The sequence below is a fragment of the Anser cygnoides genome, chromosome 4 (genome assembly GCF_040182565.1).
Source record: "Anser cygnoides isolate HZ-2024a breed goose chromosome 4, Taihu_goose_T2T_genome, whole genome shotgun sequence".
NCBI lineage: Eukaryota > Metazoa > Chordata > Aves > Anseriformes > Anatidae > Anser > Anser cygnoides.
The window spans coordinates 4,317,941-4,333,806 of record NC_089876.1 but is presented as its reverse complement, the minus strand read 5'-3'; the positions used below and the strand labels follow the sequence as shown (position 1 = coordinate 4,333,806).

Here is a 15,866-nt window from a genome sequence, read left to right as displayed (position 1 = left end):
GCACTGCTTGGGCAGTTTTTCACTCTGTTTTTTGACAGAAGGATCAGAGAGCCAAAGACAAGAATAATACAAAAGGTAACTAAGACTTCTTGAAAACATCACCCTTCACAGGAGGTTCTGCACTCTCATTTGGTATACAGAAATTGTGAGTCAGCTGCCAAAAGAATAGTTGTGAAAGCACAAGCTGGGAGAAAAATGAGTAAACTGAGTGAATAATTATTCAGAAAGAAATACAGCAGTCATCTATTCAAGTGTAGGCAAACTTTCTATATATATATTTAAATTTAAAATGCATAAAAATATTTGCTGATACGTATACCAATTAACTACCCATGTAAATTAATATTATTTACATACAAATATATGTATAAGGTATGTGCAAACACTGTATTGTCACTGCAGAGACTGTTTTCTCTGAAATGGGCTGAATGCTCCAGACACAAGGTGTTTTAATCATAGTGAAAGACAAATAAAATAAAAAAAGATTTTTGTCTAGTTTTATTTAATCGGATTTTGATAAATGCCATTTATAATTTTGAACTCCCATTCAGAATAAATATCAAAAAAGCTGTTATTTATTATGGTGACCTGTAATCCAAAGCATCTTGTAAAAAGTTATCCCTGGTGTGATTAATAATATGACCGTATTTAAACAAAATAATTCTGTTTACATGATATCACTACTGAATTGCCTTTTGATTCTTTGCAATTAGAAAAGAATAAGACATCAATAGAAAAAAGAAATGAAAGCAAAAAAAAATCGTTACTGACAGACTACAATGAAGTATTAGATCAAAACAGTTTCATTTAATTTGATATTTTTTTAGAAAGAAGTTCAGCCTTCAAAATTATATAAATAGTTTTGCCATTATTTTTGATTGACACAAATTGTGTTGAAATGTTGAAAGTTCAGAGAGGCACATGCATTTAGATGGGTACTAAACAAAATGTCAGTTGAGTGTCTGTAAGGTCACAGATTATCTTTGCTGCTGAAATTCAAGACGATCTGCAAATAAAACAAATTTGCAAATAAGGCAAAAACTTCAAGTATTCAATCCCATTTGGTGAAATATCTAGAGCAATCATGCACAGAGAACCATAGAACCCATCGCATTATGTATGACCTATGTTATCAGGCTTTGCATCCCCCAAAACACAGTGCATCATCTCAATAGGCTATAAACTGCAACAAAAAGGAAAGAAGAAGGATGTCTGAAGAACTCCTTAGCGTAAGATTATTTTGTCCTTACCTAGTAAAGTCTGTCATTTCCATCATAATCATGCACATCTGCTTTGCCAACACAATGATGTCATTACCACTGTCATCCCACTTGGCTACCTCCGCATCCAGCTTGCTCTTTTCTTGGTGGAATATCTCTACCTGCTCAGCAATTTTAGCCTTTTCCTCCTGGGGAAGCTGAGCCATGATAGCCTGGAGAAGAAAAATGGGAGAAGCTGGGCATGAAAAAAGGATGCTAGAAATATATTTATTGACTCAAACTGCATGCCCAACTTCTAGCTTCTTTTTATGGCAGTGGAAGACGTTAAGCAAAGTCCAGTAGACATTTAGTTTTTGTTAGTACAGGCACAAACAAATTCACAGGATGTTTGTAGGTCTTCTTTTACCTTCAAAAATTTAAAAAGGATGTAATGCCACGATATACAGATTCTCCACCACTCTATAGAAGAAGATTAAGATTTAACAGCAATTATCTTTAACCTTTAGGAGCAAGAAAATGAATGAAATCTATTGGAAACGGCAGACTGAATTGCCAGCAACTCCCCCAGTCTCAATCTCTGTCAGGAATACAGCAGTTTTCTGCTTAACCCAACACTAAAATAGGCTATGACATGCAAGATAATACATTTGAAGTGAGCTGTAATGAATGTACCTTTCAATAACATTTAGTAGTCTAACTGTATCTTGGAAGATACGCAAAAAGACACTAAACGAGTTGATACTAATTTGTCTCGATATTATCAACAAAGCAGAAAATTCCCCCACCCACTTGAAAAGAAAAGCCTACAAAATTATAATAATTATTTCTGAAGATCAAATGGACACTTCCAATAATGATTTCCAAGCTGAGCTACGATTTGGCTTTAGGGCTCTCAAGACCACATTTAATGGGGTGTGACATATATTTAAGTATCGTTACATTTTTTCTTGTTTATGTCACTTTCAATCAGCTGAAGTCTTTCTCTACATATTCTTAAAACACTCTTGGCTTTTAAAAATTCATAATTGACCTTTTCCAAAACTGAAATTAAGAAAGGTTATAAACAGTAGATCAGAAAATGAGAAATTTGCAAGTTAATCAAATTAAAATTCAACACATGACTTTTAATTAGGCCTTATCAATGTAACTCAGCAGTTTAAAATGTTAGCATATTAGTCTTTCCATAGAAAAATGCAGTGCAAGTCAAGCTAATAAATAAATAAATAAGCTTACATATAAAACACTAAAACAGTTGAATTAACTGAAATTAAAAGAATATGATGGGAGCAGTAGAATTTGGAAAGCTGGTCTGTATGTCGTGCATGTGGTTTCTCTCAGTGGGCAGCTTCATCTGCACAGCCTTTAAATTGGTGTGCAATGTCTTAACATTTCTATTCCAGCTGCTGATACATTTTCAAAGAAGCTATATCCTGCAGCAAACGCAGATCATATATTCAGGTTTTATTCCTACTGAAGATCAACACAAGCTTTCCCACTGAAATGCTAATAGCTTTATACAGTAAGAATATTAAACAAATCCATTACAATCCACAACTTAAAATCTAGGTTTTCTAAGGAAAAGGTTCAAATAAGATACTACTGTGCTTAGCAGACTCATTTCAATGAGTCACTCAAGACTTAAGATTGTGGATGGTGTCGCTTCTTCTTAGCATGTTTTCGTTTTATGTTTTCATCCACTTGTTGCTTCTTGTGACATACTGCATTATAAGTTACCCAGTAATGGGACTGTCTTTATAATATATTATGCTTATACAGTGTGCAGCTGATCAAAGCAGAAGGTTTTAAGTGCAGCAGTGATAATAACTGCAATAAAGGTAATACAATTTAAGACTCCTAAGTCCCTAGGTGAACTAGATTCTTTGCAAAAGTATTACTGCAGTCTGTATTTGTTTTTTAGATCAAAAAAGATGACATGATAACCAATCTTAGATGCAACCTAAAAAACAATGACTACTAAATACCAATATTACACTTCAGTACTTTTATATTTCAGACTTACTTTAGTAATCAATCAACAGAACTTTATGCTCTTTAAAATATAAAAATACCCCATAGATATTCATGTGCATCCAGAATACTCATTATAGTTCTCAGAGTAAGATATAGGTATCCAGATGTCTTTCTGCAACTCTCCCAACTTCATGCTTTTCAGTGCCAGTTCCTGGTCACCCAGCTCACTGGGATGGGACCTGCAATCACGCTGGTCTTCATCCAGGTGGTGAGGTTACTAGTCATCATATCCAGGAGACCCAATAACAGACAGTGCATTTTTGTTCTTGGGATACAGTGACAGAGAACCAGCTCTTCTGGTACCTGGTATGGAATTTTTACTATCTGTATTCAATATTCAGCGAAATTAATTTAAAAAAGAAACTTCCACACATTTCATTGTATCTGTCTTGCATTCCTTCAATACCTCCAAGTAAACTTCATTTAGGTTTGCATTACCTTTCCTTTGCAGTGTCTAAAATGTTTACTTCAAGTCCTAACATACCGTGTGTCTTCCTACAACAGCTGATAACTCCTTCCACGTCCTTTGAACTAATCTTTCAAACCATCATTGCCTTTTGGCCTTCGAGGTTCTCAGCCTTGCAAATCCTCTTCCAGAATTCAAGGTAAGAAGTTACCTTCCCAGCTACTAGCTTTTGTTTGAGAGAGAGGGAGAGAGAGTCTGTGTGTGTGTGTGTCTGTGAATGTGTATGCTTCTCATTTAGTTCATTATTTCACTTTCAGCAATTTCTATTACCAGAAGAAACCAGCAGAAATGTGCAAATCAGCCATGGAAATAATCCAGGTAGTTCCCAGTTCTCCAGTGATTCTCTGCTGAGAAATTCTAAGGCCTTTGTTGTTGTTGTTTAACTCTCTTTCCAGACAAACATAATTTCACGATGTCGTTTATCCCCCAAATGATACTTCTGTTATTATTATTATTATTTTAATCTGAGATGAACAGTGTGTTTAGTGAAAGGTAAACATTCATCAGAGTGGCAAAGAATCATAGAATCCATGTGTCTATCCTGGCATAATCCTGTGTCAACAAACTTCACTTCTCTGGCACCTGTGACCCCTGAAGCACTCATCATCTTAATTTGCATTCCCTATGCACAAACTAAGGTCACAAATCACAATGAGTACAGTTCATCATGATATAATTACCCTGGTAAAATTACATTGACTCAGTAACAAATGTCTTCAATTACAATTAAATTACAGGGACTACTCCAGAGCCTAAACAGCTCTCTTTGACAAGTTTGCACACTGGGAAACATGACAAAAATAAGATTTTTCTGGATACAGTACATGGTGCCCTGATGGGATTTTTTTTTTTTTTTTTAATTTCAGTTTTTAATTTGCTGAATACTGCCACAGTTACAGCACATTCCAAACTTGCAAGGCCTCCTCCTACAGCACTAACCAGAGCAAATAGGTGATAACAGGATATAACCTAAGCCTAAGGAAAATCATTCAATAAACTCAGCACTTTTCAGATAGGCAAGACATGAAAAACTTTAAACACCTAGGTTAAATTACTCCTGCTATTTCTTAAGTGACCCTGAAGATCTGAAATTTGCATGTGCTTTCTGAGGCATAGCTTTTCATTTGTAGCTATACAAACAGCTTAGAACATGGGTTTTATACTCACCCTTGCACTCTGGCCAGCAATAAGTTGGTCATCTTCAGTTTGAACACTTGTTCGGCTGCGAACGTCATAATCTTCCTGCTCAAAGTCTGAATCATCCTCTAGCTCTTCAGGGGTCTAGAAAGAGAGAAAGGGAGAGAAAGCATGAGAGGGGATGACAAGCTTATAAAGGATACAAAGGTCCTATGTACAGTAAGTTCTTATTTCATCAACTATCTGCCCAGGAAACTTTGTTTCTCTTTCCTTTAATTTAACTTGTCTGCCCAAGCAGTCAAGAACTGAAATTGAATTGGCTTAAAAATTAAGTTGTTTCAACTTTAGTTTCCTTTACAAATGGCAGATATCATTACCTTGCTTCAACTTTTTAAAACTCTGTTAACATGATGAATGCAGTTCCAGAAACAAACATCCTTTGGAAACATTAGCAACCGGAATGTAGTATTTCAAAACAATATTATTTAATTTATAAATGGACACTACTACTATTATATTCCTGGAATCTCAGCATAATCTTCAAAAGAGAAAGTAAATACCTGGGAAGAGGTAACTCACATCCTGGCAGAAAAAGTTATCAAAGTGAATAAGAGATTTCCTCTTGAAAGAAAATGTGAATTATGTCAACCGTTTTTTTTGAAACAAATGTAAAATTCATAATCTGCTTTGTCTTGTTAGTATCAACAATTCTTTTCAGACCCAGGCCTTTGGAATTTGCTTCACCCCCTATACTGAAACTACATTATCTCCATTGCTGGTTCTATATAAACGATGTGAGGGTATCTGAAAATACTGACCAAACCTAGTTACGTACGACTTGTTTTCAGGTTCTTTAAAATGTTGGAGGGAGAAAAAAAAAGATAAATGATGGATCTGTTTGTCTGTTTGTTTGGTATTTTCACCTTCTAGCACAGGATAGGAGGAAAAAAATCTCCCTTAAATATATAGGAGAGCATTGTGGTTTAACCCCACAGGCAGCTAAGCACTACACAGCTGTTTGCTCATACCTCCCCTCACAACCACAGTGAGATCAGAGAGAGAACTGGAAAAAAAAAAAAAAAAAAGAGGTTAAAAACTAACTCATGGGTTGAGATAAAGACAGCTTAATAGCACAGGAAAGGCAGGAAGGATAATAATAATAATAATGAACACAGAGTATACAAAGTGATGCACAATGCAATTGCTCACGACCTACTGGCCAGCCACCCTATATTTATTGTTTCACATGATGCCACATGGTATGGGATATTCCTTTGGCCAATCTGGGTCAGCTGTCTTGGTTCTGTCCCCTCCCAGCTTCTTGTGCACCCCCAGTCTCCTTGCTGGCAGGGCAGCATAAGGAGCTGAAAAGTCCTTGGCTCTGTGTAAGCACTGCTCAGTAATATCTAAAACACTAGTGCGTTATCAGCATTATTTTCATCCTAAATCTAAAACACAGCACTAGCAAGAAAATTAGCTATTCCAGTCAAAACCAGAGCAGAAAGAAAGAGAGAAACAGCCTACTTTAAAACAATATTTAGTATTATATTTGATATAGAAGGTCCAAGAAAAGAAATAGCCTCAGAATGGAAGACTATATTCCATTTTGCACTTTAATAGCATCTAGTACAACAGTCTGTCCACAAGTAACATCTGTAGGTACAATAAATGATAGTAGTAATAGAAAAAGATCACAGTAACTACAGAGAGATCCTCACCCTACTGGGTACCCACCTGAGGGGCTACCGTCATAGAAGAAATCATTCATGCTGGCATTTCTTGCTTGGAGGCACCGTCAAGTTTCCTAGCAGAGGTGCTAATCACTGCCAGTTGTCATTACAGCTCTGTCTTGAAGATGCTCAGTCACTAGGAACTGGTCCAAACCCTCTAACATAATGTTGAGAAGTCTTTTGGAGATATTTATATTACAGCCTGGTTTCCAACATGAAGTGCACATCACTGTTTGTAACAGAAAATCATCTGCTTTGCTAGCTACATGGTGAAGTGCACATGATGGGGAGAAAAAAAAAACACAGCCATCTTCATTTGGCTTAAAGAGTATGAATTAAATATGTGTTTTGAGCACTGAAGGAAGAAATAACCAAGTATGACAGTATGGTAATAAAACTCAGGCAGCATCTCTGACGAGATGCATGTACAAATAGTGCATCTAACAGGTTAGACAGGAGATGGAGTCTAGGTGAAAAAAATGAATTTGTCTTCTCCCTTCTGCCATACAAAGGAAATGAAAGATTGGTATCCATCATTGTACTACTGTCCAATGGTCTTGCTGCCCAAACATCTTTAATCACTTTATTCTCTCTGCTCAGCTGCCTGAAGGCAGGATGTGACTTTAAATTCTGTCGTAAGCAAACCAGCTACTAACAGAAGCACATAACTCCCTAAGCAAGACAGAGTATTTCCTGTCATAGGGCTCAGATTTTCATCTGCCCAGCCTTTACAGCAAAGAGTTGGAATAGGCAGGAAAGCTTCTGCCCCTTCTTCGCAAACCATCTGACTCTTCCCCATCTTCCAAGTCCATTCAACTAGCCAGTTGCACTGGGCATTGCAAAACCAACACCCTTCCCCAGGTATACTCTTCTTTGTTTCTTCTGTCTGCACAATTTTGTAGACATAAGACTACAAAAGGTAATAAGTAGCCCTTTCACAGCTTCTTGCAATCAGAGCTGAAGCAGGGTAAAGGCTGTGATAGCCTAAGCTGGAGAGATCAGCCAGGTGTAATATTCAAAATATTAGATCCCAACAGTGTAACATGTAAGCACAGGCTCTCAAAGAGTCAAAACATTCTGAAACTTCTGTATTTCAGTGATTCATTCTTAAGCATTCAGAAAAATGCACTGCTGCTTCTTACTGCCTGGCATTCACAATCTTAAATAAAATTTGTGGTCTTTAAAAGACAGGAACTTAATGGGTATAGATTTTGAACTTGGAGAAAAGGCAGTGCAAAACAAAAGGACAAGGTAATGGAATTGTTATAATATACTACGAATACAAGAAATCCCAGTAGTTACTCCATGTACAAGTGAGATCTAATCCAGAATTATCTTTCAGATTCACTTGCTTAAGGTTTTCAAGTGTGGAGAATTCTTCAACCTCATTTTGTTCCAAGAACAGATACATTTTTCATTAAAATTAAGAATACTAGTGAACTCTTATCTGTAGGCTGCCATTTCAAACATGCTTCATGTTTTTCACAGTTTCACTGCTGCTTTGTTCTATCTGATCCTTTGGAGATGCAGCCTATATAATAAGGTCTCCGGTTTGTTTAGAGACAAAGGGGAAAAAAAGAGAAATTACATATAGAGGTAACTGGAATTAAGCTTTTTAACTCCTTAGCAGAGACTTCTAAATATATCATAAGAACTGTAATTTTTGTGTACAACTAATTCAACGACGGTATTTAAAACCTAGTTTCCAAGACAACAAAGTCTGAAACTTAATTTATCTGAGTTGGAAGATAGGACAGATCCAGTCCTTCAGAAATATGAATCTATGGTCATACAAAATAAGGAAACTTGGATTTCAGCTTAGAGACAGCTTCTAAACAAAACTCTGATGAACACCTGTGGAAGAGGGAGCTAGAATCATTTTCAAAACTAACAGATTTTAAAAACTCACTGATATTAATGAACAAAAAATGACCATTTTCATAATTTTCAGACTTAACTGCTGTATAGCACAGGCCATAAGACTTACAATGATTATTTTTCTTTCAAATGATGTGTCTCTACTACATGTAGAGTATATTCTTCACTGCATTCATCTAATTCTGATGAATTCTCCCAGTGGAGAGACTTGCACAATCCAAGATAAATTACCTAGTAATTATATTCTTTTACTTTTAGAATGCATGCTTTACTTCTACTATGAATTTGGTGAAACTCATCTTCCAGTCATTGCATTTTTTACTTTTTTATTTTTAATATTTCTATGGCTGCCAGACTGAAGAACTTGCTGTGAACAAAATATCTTCCATCACTATAATTTTCTTCTACCCTTTGTAACTCCTTTTATGAAAATGTAAATTTTGCAAGTATTAGATGTAAAATGGCATAGATATGTAAAATTACAAATGTTGTTTGTTTAATATTTCACCAATTCAAAAAGACTCACTACAGTATAGTTCCCTACATGCTTAAAAATTTTAAGATGCAATTATAAGAAATTCAGCACTGTAAACACCAAGTGAAGCCAACATTGTAATGAGAAGAAAGAGAGACATTTCCCTATTTTCTACCACTAAAATACCTTCTACTTCTAAAAGCTAAGAGAAAAAACCCTGTACAATATGCTTTTTTATTCAACTCCATGCTATTCTAGGCATTTGTTTCTGTACAAAGGCAGTTGCAGCCTGAGTGACTCAGGTGCTGTAAGCGCCAACTGAGCAGTGAAGACAAAGAACCTCTCACAGAACAGGTCTTGAGCTGTTTAATTATTTACAGTAATAACTTATACTTCGAATTCAACCTGTAAAGCTCTCAATATAGACAACGGACTCTGCTTTAGTGCCCTTCAGAGACAGGCTATTTGAAAAGATGATGTGATTCTGCATCATCTCATTTTCCAGAGGGTCTGAGATGTAGTTAACACCTTGGATTTCATTCCAGTGGCCACCCTATGGGTGATCAAGGCTAATCCTGTTTTAAGAAGTATGGATTCATTACCTCCAAACAGTTGGTGCTGAGGACCCCACATTTGCACTACCGTAATTTGATTTTTATTCAGTGTAGGTGTGCTTTGCAGCCATGGAATGAAATTCCCATAATGTTAAGAGTACATTTAACATGCCTCTAGATAGAGCACATCTTACAGGATCACCCAGAAGGATCAAGTTCATATGTTCTAGAACTACTGAATTATGTGAACCAACACATGGCAAGTGGGAGCAACTGGAGTTTGGCTCCGAAAGTGTACTCCTGATCCAAACAAATGTAACACGTTAATGCAGTTGCAACTAACCTGCTGTTGGCGAGGCTGCCAATAGCAAAGGACGTGTGAAAAAAGACTGGCCTCGTAGACACATAAGAATGAAAAAAAATGCCATTGTGATTGTTTCTAACTGTAAAGAAGGTTTCCATCTAATTACTGAAGGAATTTTACAAGTAGTTATGAAAAAAACAAAGTGCAATTTGATCCCTATGCAGTAATTTAAAAGATGTTGGAACTAAGTTAATATTTCCTATCTTATTTTTAGGTTCCATAATTACACTCCTAAATTTATTTGTACTACTTCTGTTGTGAAATAGATTTTTACTTCTGTATAGATCATAGTAATAGACCTCAATGTAAAATGAGTCTCCTTTCTCTTTCAGACAATCAATAAAATCTCCCCTTTCCAAAGAAGAGAGATTCCCCCCTTTCCTTTAGCTTACTAAATGTAATAATACCAACAAAAATTAATTTTAAAAGTGGCTTTATGAAATAAGAGAATCATCTCAGATAAATTCAATCTTTCATGGCATGCACATGAACAATTACTGCCTGAAAATAATTGTTTGTGTCAGAAGCTCTAAAAGGTTTGCAAGTTTTTTTTTGTTTGTTTGTTTTTTAAATAATTCTTCAATAAGTTTTACAGCCTGAATTAAAGGGATATGTGATAATTAAGAAATTATTAGATAAAAATATTATAAAGATTGTCTTTTGTAGCTTAGTGTCTACCCTTTCATTGTATATTCCATTTCAACATTAGGTATCTGGATAGGAATGCTAAGAAGTGTTTCAAACTGAAAATAATATTGGTTTTTATAGACAATAAGGTTCTGACTCAGCAAACTCTGGTTTATGTAAATTTATCAATGTGAATTTTCCCAGTTAACTCATAAGGATAATGAATCCATTTATGTGCTTTAGTTCTCTGCCTGGGTAAGGAGCACTACATTTAGCTCCATAAATAAGTTAATTGTCTGAATGCAAAAAATACATTTTCCTAATCTGGATAAGCAGAATTCATTAGCTCATATCATACATGGAGTGGAAAGTGGTAGTGATACAACTGCGAAAGTAACCTGGATGTTTCTAAGGAGACTGTGAAGCCTGAATGCTGATCAGCTTTCCAAGCTAGTGCTTAACATAACAGTAAGATGGCACTGAAAGAAGTGAATTTAAAATGGTGATTTCTGCTTAGCCAAAAATCTCATTCAGTACGGAAAACCTCATAGCAACCTCAGTGGGACAGATCTGATGTCCCACTTTTGCCCAGGAAGGGGGTCCTGGAAGCCAGAACTCTGGGCAGCGGACAGTAGAAAATGGGTCTGCAGAAGAACCCAGCTCATGACTGCATGTTATGAAGCAGTTTAAATGTCTGATTGGATTAAAAGACTGATGTGTACTTAGAAGTGGCTCTTGTCCTAAGTTTAGAAACAACCGTTACAGACTAAGGAACTGGACAGTTGAAGGAAAAACAGAGATCTTTTACTATGCAGATATTCTATTTCCATCCTGATCTGGAAAATACCCCAAATGTCTCACAACAGGGTATGTTTGCCCCCGTCATCAACCACGCCTATAATTCAAGCTACCTCAGATTAGCACTGGGTATGGGAATGGGATTTGTTTTGCAGTTATAAAATTAAATCTGTCAAAAGCTTTTTGTGTAAATGTTAATATATAGTGACAGGTGACTAAAATGAAGCTATATTTTGGAGTGCTGTAATTGCCTGAAGTCTTTCGTCAGTACCATACTACACTTACAACCTGAAGTGTATGCTGTTTGCTTAAGGGGATGAGTTGTTGCTTTAGCACTGTCAGTTGCTTCATAAGAGGCAGTTTTCTCTGTGATTTTCACAATAACTTCATTTGTACGTTTGCTTTCATCAGGACAGATGCAAGGAAATTTGGGTTTCATCTAAAAATCTAAATTGGGATGTCCAAACCATCCAAACCATATATATCTAGTATCTATCTATCTATTTTTTATTTTATTTTATTTTTTTGAAATCTGATTATGGACTACATTGAAAAGCAAGACACACATCTACTCTCACAATTATTATGCTGTTTTGCTTTTTTTTTTTTTTTTTAAGATGCTTAAGCAAATTGAATCAACTGGTTAGTCAACACTGAAATGACACATTCTTTAGTTCAGTAAACATTCAAAACCATCCTTGCAGATGCTCACTGGAGCATCAAGATAATTTATTTACTCATTTAGATTTTAACCAGACTTACCTCATATCCTAGGCAGCACACATACATTAAGAAAACAAAAACATTCTACACAAACTTTGAAAATCTTGGCAAAATAATGGTACTACTACGGAAAGAGTTCTACAGTTTGCATCTACAGGCAGCTGTGATAAAATCATCTCTCAGGTGATTAACAAAATAATTTTTGTTCGTCCCCTAAAATACCCTGATCTCTTTGCTTAAAAATACTTTTCCAATGAACATACTTTTATTTTATGCTTGTTTAAGTGTCAAGCTTTTCTGGCTTATTAAGAAGCAGGGTTGAGTCCATGCAGCTTTTATATTCCTCCCATCCAGTGTGATACTTTCCTTTAAGTTCCAACTTTTATTTCCCGGGTGCCTTACATACCCTTATCATCAGAACAGCTTTCCTGATGTCACGAACTCCATCATAAACCAAGCGGGAGGCATCTATGAACTCATTCTCTTCAAATGGCTGTGGGACATTCGCACTCAACGCTTCAATGGCAACCTCAACTTGTTCAGCAAAACGTGGCATAACTAGATTAAACAAAATGAAAGGCAGCAAGATTAGACACCTCCTTCTGTGAACATTCTGCCTTTGCCCTTGGGCATAAATACTTTCCAGTAGGCATGGTACATCTTGTTGTCACAACTTCAAGACACAGGAAGCCTCACAGAGTGGGTTTGTACTGACTCTATATGTACAGAGCTCTGGCACATTTTCTGACAGCAAGAAACCAGCCATCTTCACATACTTGCCTCCAAGTGCATGATGAAGAATGTAAAACTTCCTTTTAAAAGACAGCGAGTTATCTGAGCTATCAGGAGAATATTTTTAAAACCTTTAAATTCTTTTAAACGTTTAAACTTAGAATGAACACAGTACAGTATTTATACCAAATGATCAAAGCAAAATGTAGCCAATACACCTACCAATTTAGACCAGCTAACTGTATTCTAGCTCACATTGTATAATAAAAACCGCATAAGGGACAAAACACTTTTAGCATGGAAAAGCTAGCAAATTACTTTTCTGAAGGTCTGTAAAATGACATTTGGTTTCTTCATTATTATCTTGTATGTATTGCAAAAAATAGCCACAGATTTAAGGTAATGGTATTATATGGTTTGATGCTTTATGAATATGTATCTTAAAGCAATTATTTATCTTATATAAATACTTTAAATGCTTTCCTTGAAGTAACTATAATAGCAGAAGCTTTTCCTCAAATTTTATACAGGATTCTTTTGTACATATAATCACTGGCATTATGCAGAAAGAGAAACATTTCCCATATCAGTACTCTAACAGCTTAAACACAAATCCTACCACAGGAACATAAACAGCAAGTCTCACTAATTATAATGCACTTACGTTATACTTAGGCATTCCAATGGTTTTACATTAATATTTCAGGGCTCGAGTCAGGACCTGGATCCAGAATCCTTTAAGGTTAATTTTTACAAATGTCAAAGAATGTGGTTCAAGCTTAAGGTTTATAGATAGCTATCTGTCCTGGTTCCAGTTAGGACAGAGTTAATGTTCCCTCATAGTAGCTGGTAGGGTGCTATGTTTTGGATTAGGATGAGAAGAGCGCTGATAACATGCTGATGTTTTAATTGTTGCAGAGCAGTGTTTACACCAGGCCAAGGACTTTTCGGCTTCTCGCTCTGTCCTGCCAGCGAGCAGGCTGAGGGTGCAGCAGGAGCTGGGAGGGGACAGACCCAGGACAGCTGACCCAAACTGGCCAAAGGGGTATTCCATACCATCTGACGTCATGCTAAACAATATATAGGGGTGGCTGGCCGGGGTGGGGGGCCGGCTGCTCGGGAATAGGCTGGGCATCGGTCAGCGGGTGGTGAGCAATTGCATTTGGCATCACTTGTTTTCTTACACATTATTATTGTTAATACTATTACCATTATCACTATTATTATTATTATTGTTATTATTATTGTCCTGTCTTAATAAACTGTCTTTATCTCAACTCACAGGCTTCACTTTCCCGTTTCTCTCCCCCCATCCCAGAGAGGGAGGGGGGAGGGTGAGCGAACGGCTGTGTGTTTCCTCATATTCATGTGATTTTTTGCTATTTGCCTTCTTTGAGCATATAGGTGTCCAATTCATGTATCAATTGGTTTATTTTTTGGCACTATAATTGAAAGAACGGGAAAAGATTTCTAATTCAAACAGTCAACTTTGTTGTTGTTGTTATATTGTCTTTCTTTACCATCTTTTCCTTATACTCTGTTTTAATAAACTTTTTGGTAGCTTGATGCTGAATAATGGTACAAAGTGGGAATTTCCAGTGTTATTTTTATCAGCAGCAGTGACAATCTTTCCTTGGAAGTAAACTTTCATTGTGTCAGGAAACCACATTTTCTTCTTGAATGAATGCCCTTAAATTTATTTTACTCATAATGAAAACAGCGTGTTTTATGCATCTCACTTAACATCTGTTTTAAAGTAAAAACAGAAAAAACAAAAACAAAACCAAAAACAAACAAAAAACACACACACTATGATTCAAGACTGGTTTACATTTCGAAGAACTGGCAGCCACTACAAGCTCAACCTTTCTGTTTCTGGCATTTCAGTATCTCACTAAATGTTGTTTCTTAAAGAGGAGCCTTTTAAACAGATTAATCTATTCAAATCTTGTTTATGCCATCTTTATGTATGTTTGTTCATGTACACAGATGAAAGAACTGAATTGCATCTTTCATGCAAATAATGTTCAGTAAGTGGAGCAAGTGTTTGGGATGTATTGGGGAAATAGGGAAAAGTGATAGTGACAATAGACTTCAAAAATTAAGCATCAACAAAACATTGCTAAGCCGAGGGGAAATATTTTAAGTAGAAAGGGAGTCAGAAAATTCGAAGTTCTGAATGGAGTATTAAGAAGTGCATATTTAAAATTATCTTAATTTATGGAACATTCCAAAGTGTAGTAAGAGACTGATGTGATTGTATAAAGAAGTCCAACCTGAAAATCAAAAAGCAATCATTAAAAATATAATGAAAACTAGTAAACATTAAGAATAAAAGAAATTATTTAGGGTCACAGGGATAAAACAAGCAAACATAGAGATACAAAAATGGCAGCAAAAGAAAAGGCATAGAGCTGCAATATTTAGGGTCCTTCAATTTCTGTCTAGAATTTCCTCAAAAGCAGATGTGATCAGGTATTTAACCCAACTATTAACTAACTGTTCCAAGTGCAACAGACCTGAATTAGGAAAGGATAGTTTATCTACATAAACATTTATATTTATCAAAGTACCTTAAAGTAAACAGAACATAGTCAAATTTACCCTGCAGTTCTTAAGAAAATAATCAAAGCAATTTCTGAATCATCTTTGAGAATTCAAGAATAACAATAACAGTGAATGTTCTGGGGATTAAGAAAAAGAAGCATCTATTTTTAGAAAGGTAAAGAAGGAAGGAAGAATTATAGGATATTCAGCCTATTTCAGTACTCAGAAAGAAATGAAATGTTGTAAAGCAGTAATGTTTAATTATCTTGTAATTAAGGAGCAGATGTTGGACAGGCAACAGATTTGTCAGAAATAGGTTGCATCAAAACATTACAACATCTTTTTTTTGACAGGGCAGCTAAATAGAGGGTAGGGAGAAGCAGTAGATACGATACAGCTTGACATTGGTAAAATTTTTGACATGCTCACACAAGACACTCTTAGAAACAAAACAAGCGAAATATAAATTAAATTACTACATGGTGGACATGGAAATCATGAGAAAAAGAATCTCAAAGAACTCAAAGAACAATTACCTCTGATATGCTGTCAAACCAGGAAGATATGTCAAGTGCATTCTTGCA

At 35.8% G+C, this 15,866-nt stretch overlaps 1 protein-coding gene across 4 annotated transcripts in view; it reads right to left on the bottom strand.

Annotated features, from left to right (window-relative positions):
• The window catches only part of CTNNA2 (catenin alpha 2), a 478,216-nt gene that overhangs the window by 37,405 nt on the left and 424,945 nt on the right, over positions 1-15,866 (bottom strand). For all 4 annotated transcript variants that reach the window (XM_066995540.1, XM_066995543.1, XM_066995541.1 and 1 more), the window contains exons 13-15: positions 12,410-12,561; positions 4,885-4,998; positions 1,251-1,432 (exon numbers count right to left, since the gene is read on the bottom strand). In XM_066995540.1, the coding sequence (XP_066851641.1) occupies positions 1,251-1,432; positions 4,885-4,998; positions 12,410-12,561 (448 nt within the window). The remainder of the gene's footprint in view (positions 1-1,250; positions 1,433-4,884; positions 4,999-12,409; positions 12,562-15,866) is intronic.